The sequence below is a fragment of the Arachis ipaensis genome, chromosome B09 (assembly GCF_000816755.2).
Source record: "Arachis ipaensis cultivar K30076 chromosome B09, Araip1.1, whole genome shotgun sequence".
Lineage (NCBI taxonomy): Eukaryota > Viridiplantae > Streptophyta > Magnoliopsida > Fabales > Fabaceae > Arachis > Arachis ipaensis.
This window is the reverse complement of record NC_029793.2, coordinates 138,033,224-138,039,087: the sequence shown is the minus strand read 5'-3', so window position 1 is coordinate 138,039,087 and position 5,864 is coordinate 138,033,224. Positions and strand designations below refer to the sequence as shown.

General features: G+C 35.0%; 2 protein-coding genes across 3 annotated transcripts; one reads left to right on the top strand and one right to left on the bottom strand.

Moving 5' to 3' along the window:
• Nucleotides 235–3,007, top strand: LOC107618332 (probable F-actin-capping protein subunit beta). The gene is made up of 8 exons (XM_016320359.2): nucleotides 235–565; nucleotides 781–851; nucleotides 1,223–1,336; nucleotides 1,550–1,632; nucleotides 1,734–1,807; nucleotides 1,963–2,079; nucleotides 2,290–2,385; nucleotides 2,567–3,007. The coding sequence occupies exons 1-8, from the start codon at nucleotides 437–439 to the stop codon at nucleotides 2,648–2,650; spliced, it is 768 nt and encodes a 255-aa protein (XP_016175845.1). The 5' UTR covers nucleotides 235–436; the 3' UTR covers nucleotides 2,651–3,007.
• Nucleotides 3,135–5,646, bottom strand: LOC107618333 (uncharacterized protein OsI_027940). 2 transcript variants are annotated; one of them, XM_016320360.2, is made up of 6 exons: nucleotides 5,492–5,646; nucleotides 4,358–4,544; nucleotides 4,095–4,263; nucleotides 3,966–4,003; nucleotides 3,815–3,872; nucleotides 3,135–3,571 (listed from the first exon to the last, which is right to left on the bottom strand). In XM_016320360.2, exons 1-6 carry the CDS (start codon nucleotides 5,494–5,496, stop codon nucleotides 3,456–3,458), a joined length of 573 nt encoding a protein of 190 aa, XP_016175846.1. In that variant the 5' UTR covers nucleotides 5,497–5,646; the 3' UTR covers nucleotides 3,135–3,455. The 2 variants fall into 2 exon arrangements, with proteins under 2 accessions (XP_016175846.1, XP_016175847.1); XM_016320361.2 differs by having other exon boundaries at nucleotides 3,854–3,872.

Below are 5,864 nucleotides of genomic sequence, written 5' to 3'. Positions count from 1 at the left end.
GTTTCTATTTCTTAGTCATTTCTTGTTATTCTTCAAAATAAAACAGAGGATTGAGAGAACTAAAAATGACTATCTCTAAATAATAATTCTGTGATAAAACATAACCTCTAAATAAAATAAAATAAAATAAAAATTACATTTAACCTACCTGCAATATAAATTTTAAATTAATAATTTAGTAAATTTCATTGCATTTGAATATTAATTTGTTTTTGGATATAAGATTTGCGGAAAAGGGAAAAGAGGCATAGATGGAGGGAAAGTCGGATCAGAAAAGAACACCAGGCTCCAAACAAAAATCTCTTTAACCAACATAAAACGCCAAATTCTGATTTTGCACTGCACTGCGTATTGTTCTCGCTCTTCAGAGAGAGAAACCGAAGAGAGAGAAAGAAGAAGAAGAAGTTGCTTGTGGTGGTTGTTGGGAAATCCGAAAATGGACGCAGCTATGGGATTGATGAGGAGGATTCCGCCAAAGCACACAGAGACGGCTCTCTCTGCGCTTCTCAGCCTAATGCCTCATCACTCCTCCGATCTCCTCTCTCAAGTTGATCAGCCCCTTCAGGTAACCCTCTCTCTCTCTCTCTAGATTCTGAGAATTAGGTGCAGAAAATTACAGGGGAAATGGGATTTTGATCAGTTTGCAGAATGGTTTGGTGACAAAAATAGTGTCTTTTTTTAAAAGTTTATTTATTTATCCATAACTTTTTGTGTGGCCATTTTGTTTTTCAAATTTTTTATTTTTATTTATTTATTCTAAAATTTCTGATGGCAATGCAGGTTATGTGTGATGTGGACTGTGGGAAGGAATTCATCCTGTGTGAATATAATAGAGATGCTGACTCTTACAGGTTGATTTTCTATGCTTGTTGCTTGTGTTGTTATCATTGTGTTTTTTAAGTCTTTTGTTGTGAATCATGCTTCTTTCGTTCTCTTTGGTATTCTTATCTTGAATTTTATTTCCTTTGAGCAAAATCAGTTTCAGTTTGTTATCTTTTGGCCAGTATATTTATGCACAACTTAATCCTGAAATGGAGATCAAATGATCAATACAAGTAGCTAATTCATTAGATGGTTATGGCTAAAGAGTTCACTTCAGATTGCAGATCTGTAATTTGGTTCTGATGAAGTGTTCCCTTTCTGTTTTCTCTGTTAATTTGTATAGTTTTTAGTTAAGGTTAAGGACAATGCTAAACTTATTTTATCCTGTTCCTTTCTGCAGATCACCTTGGTCGAACAAATACCATCCACCACTTGAAGATGGCTCCCTCCCTTCGTTAGAGTTGAGGAACCTTGAAATTGAAGCAAATGATATCTTTGCAATATATCGTGACCAGTGAGGTCCTTTACTTACCACGTCTTTTTTGGTTTATGTGTTTTCAAGATGTCTTGTTAGGATTTTTTTTCCTATCTAGCAACTTATTCCCATACTTCTGTTTCATGTGAAAGAAAACCAAGAAATATGCTACTTATCTGAATGTAATCATTTACTTATTTATTATGTATATTGTTTTAAAACAACATGCACCATTAATGGATAATGTCATAGATATTATGAAGGTGGCATTTCATCAGTTTATGTATGGGAAGATGACAATGATGGTTTCGTGGCTTGCTTTCTGATAAAGAAAGGTAAGCCTGTTATTTGATTACATTCTAATTTCTAATGGACTATAGTTGACTAGTTTTCATCCTTTTGATCTTTTTCTAACATGAAGTTTCCATTATTTAAGATGGTTCGAAGACAGGGCAAGGTCGCCGGGGCTATCTAGAGGAAGGAGCATGGGATGCTATACATGTTATAGAGGTAAAATGCTGGGTCTAAGACTAAGCTTTCATAGATGTTGTCTAATGACCAGTGGAAAACTGAAAAAAAAAAACTCTTATTCTAGTTTTAGTTTTTATATATATTGCAAGTTGATTTTAGTAGTTTCAGTCACACTCTTAATTATGTTAATATAGGTGGGACCAGAGGACGAAAACACAAATTATCGGTTAACCAGTACGGTTATGCTGACTTTGACTACAGATAATGAATCATCGGGTACTTTCAGTTTGTCTGGATCAATTAGGCGACAGGTAATTTCTATTAGAACTTGTTCATGTTAAACATTAGATTAGATCCAGTTAAGAGTTACATGGTTGTTGTTTAATGAAGCAATGATGATAGGAAATCTTTGCAAAGAGAATTTTCCCGAGTAATTCTAATCCAAAAAGTGTAATTTTGTGTGTACATGCACTTTCCTTGCTTTTTGCTGAAGTCATGCCTTTTCTCCTCCTACGTTTTAGATGAATATGAGGCTATCAGTTGCTGATGGACATCTTTCTAACATGGGAAGGATGATTGAAGAAATGGAGAGTAAGCTGAGAAACTCGCTAGATCAGGTACTTTCTGCTTAGAAAATTCAGCTGCATGTTTGCTGTACTCAATAGTTTAGCTTACTTTTATTTTCCTTGTTCAGATTATCACAGGAAGTTATTCAATTCAAGAGTTGTGTCCTTTGCTTTAGAATTTCAATCCATAATGCAACCTTAATATACTTTATCTTGTCAACAATCTTTTCAGGTATACTTCGGAAAAACAAGAGAAATGGTTTGCACACTGAGACCACCATCTGAAGTGGTGCAGCTGAGGATGCCTGAGAGCTAATGGCCACTACATGCAGATGAGAGACTATCTTTTCTTTATATGTTACAGCTTATGGGGTGGCAATTTGTGTCTTGCATTTGCAGTTCACAAGAAGTGCTGGAGATCAGGGATATCTTTAGTTTTGTGAAGGAGGCAGTTGTGATTGCTGTTTTGGTGTGAGCTGTATTGTTTCTGTAATTAGTATTGTGTTTGTGGTTGATACTGTAATTGATCCCGCACAACACACTCAATTTCTAAAACTGGTGACTATGGAATCACTGATAACTGATATGGTGTTTTCTGTAATTTTTAGCTTATTCCAAGTTAGTAGCTTTCAACATTTGAAGTATATTAACCATATCATGGTCATTTATAGTCATTAATCAAGAAATTTAAGTGATGCTGGAGAAGAAATACATTTGACCAATTGTTTCTTCAATTCTTTCGTATGCCATAAATAAATCAAGGTGCTGCTCCACAATTAAATCAGGTAATTCAAAATTGTGCCGCACCAGAATAAAAACAGTGTGATTGGCTCAAAAATCAACTATAAAGGTCAATGCGTAAACATATTTGTTCTTATAGCTACTTTATCCAAAAACGAAGAATTTTTCCAAACCGACCATCCCCAACCCAAATACACATAACACTGTCTGATCTCTGAAGATACTATGTATGGCCAATTCCTATATACTTAGCTTCTCTTGATGAGAATCCAAATGTCAAAACGCTGAAAGAGTAAACATGTCAGCAACCTAAGATCACAAGAAGTCTCCCAAGTCTTTACAATGAAAGCTACTACGACAAGGTTCCCGTCTCCTAATTTTTAAGCTTTAGCTTCAGGTGCAGCACTAGGACTGCCATCCACCTTCTCTTTTGTGTCAGCTTCATTATCAATTGATGTTTGTCCTGTTACCTCATCTTCGGTGTCGCTCTCATCATCTGAAAAGAAAATCAATCATAATTCCGACATCAACAACTAACCCTTGACCCAAAGAGGAATCAGCAACATAAAACAAACAATCTCATGATGTCCTATGTTTAAAAAAAGACCAATTAAACCAAACCATAAACCAATTTGAAGGCAATATAAGAGATAGACAAGCGCAGTAATCACGAAAACAACAGTGAGCTTGCCACCACCAATTTCATGGGGTTTAAACCGGTTTAGCAAGATATTCTAACCATCAGCATTGTTGGTCGCTTCGGTATCCAGTTCCTCACCTCCACCCATACTCAATTTCTGGATAACAATTTAATAAGCGAGTTAGAAACTCATCAAAACAGGAAAAAAAAAGTACTACAGTAATAAACTATCTTGAGTTATGATACATACAGATAAATCGAAGTTGCCAAAGTCCATATCGGCTCCCACTGAAAGACAATATGCAAATGAGAACATTGGCAGAAAATTTAAAAAAAAAATTGAACTCGAATCCTGAGAAATTTTAGCAGAATCACTTACTTTTACCGTCTTCGTCCACCTCGTCGTCTTCATCCACCCACTTATCCCAATCAACTTTCAAAAAGGCAGGAGGTTTCCCTCCTTGCTTCAACAATCTGTCCCACCATTTGTCCTCAGCCTTTGCCACTAAGTAGAAGATATTTCTCGAGCCGGCACTAACCTTGCTATTCTGAAAAGAAAGATGAATACAAAATTAATACACAATTGTGTAAAGATATGACTATCACTCTATCAGAACAATTATAGGAATAGGTAGTTCTTACATTTACATCAACCTTGTCAAACAGGTCAATGTCAATTTCGTAAGGTATCTTTTCTGCGCCAGTGGTCGCAGAGAAGTAAAACTTTCCTTCTGGCTCCAGTTTAAGCTTCACATCCTGGGCATCAGGCAACTCAACAGTTATGTATACCTCATCAGACCTCTGAGCCCACTTGACAGGAGGATGGCGGCTGCATTTTAAAATATCAAAGGAATTTAGGGACCTAAAATACTAATTTTCCCTCAGTATAGTGATCCCAAGGCCCCCGCTGCCACAAGAACACAGGATATGCAGTTCTTCACACAATATACAAGTATCAAATGCCAATAACAGGCACCAACAAAAGATCACTTGGTCAATACAGCATTGATACAGTAGCTGTAAAAACAGTCATACAAAATTGCACCAATACTGAAAATATTCAATACAATCACAAAATTGTGAAGCAAAACTATAAAACATGATAGCACTCAAGTGTGAAAAGAAAATAGAAACATGCTGATCAACATTTAGGTCAGAAATTCTACTCCGAAACAACATTGATTTTAGATTTTCCCCTGATTATATAATTCACCACCACTCTGCCAGATAATTAATTTGCAACACCAACTATATAGCTGAAAGTTCAAATAAAAGGAAAATCAAAGTTATGATAGAACTGTAAACATCTTCAGGATACCTTTTGTTAAAACACACACTGAAAACGGTGCAAAATAAAAATTTTACTATGATACATGCAGAGCAAACAAAAATAGCATTCAAGTAAAAGTGGCCCTGGTTTTAAAATGAAATCAACAAAAAAGAAAATGGTGAGTGGGAAGGTAACCTAAACCCTAAAATCAACTGATGAACACCACAAACAACCTGCACGACGATTTAAAATAAAAATAAAAAATCAAAGGTTGCATTCTCTCCAGCTAAATCCCCCTAAAACCCTAAATTTATTTTTTAAGAAACGATAAGGTGGGAGGAGGGGGAAAAAACACAAGTTGAAGCTCAACGGAATTCATAACAATAATAAAGGATGAAGATAGCATAGATGAATGAAGCAAACAGAGCATTTATATATAAATTGATAAATGTTGTTTTTCAAGCACTTTCTCGGGAACCAAACAACATGAAGGGAAGAAAATGAACCTCATGTTTGATTTCTGTGTGGAAAATGTAGAGGAAGAGCTCAAGAGAGTGACAGTGGGTTTTTCTCAGCAAGCAGAGTAGAAGGGTTGATTACAATTCTGTGTTTTTTGCGGCAATGCTTCGTTCATATAGCACCAATATCTCAATACTAATTAAAAAGATAGACCTTGAAATCACCACTTTAAAATTTAAAATGAGGAAATTCGGTTAATCCTTATCTAATATGATAGTTCCAAAGGTAAACTATTCAAATTCAAATGCTATAAAAAACTAGACACCAAAAAAATGGTATAAAAAAGAAAATAATTTCAAAAAATACAAATAATAAATAAATTTTTTAAATATTTTAAAATGTAATAAAAATAGTAAGATA

Bases quoted from the DNA above. Each gene is read 5' to 3' on its own strand.
- LOC107618332 (XM_016320359.2), top strand. From the start codon at position 437: ATGGACGCAGCTATGGGATTGATGAGGAGGATTCCGCCAAAGCACACA. The intron at 2,080-2,289 runs GTAATTTCTATT...CCTACGTTTTAG, and splicing joins CTGGATCAATTAGGCGACAG to ATGAATATGAGGCTATCAGT. The intron at 2,386-2,566 runs GTACTTTCTGCT...CAATCTTTTCAG, and splicing joins TGAGAAACTCGCTAGATCAG to GTATACTTCGGAAAAACAAG.
- LOC107618333 (XM_016320360.2), bottom strand. The intron at 3,873-3,965 runs GTATGTATCATA...ATTGTTATCCAG, and splicing joins TTGGCAACTTCGATTTATCT to AAATTGAGTATGGGTGGAGG. The intron at 3,572-3,814 runs GTTAGAATATCT...TTTTCTTTTCAG, and splicing joins AGCGACCAACAATGCTGATG to ATGATGAGAGCGACACCGAA.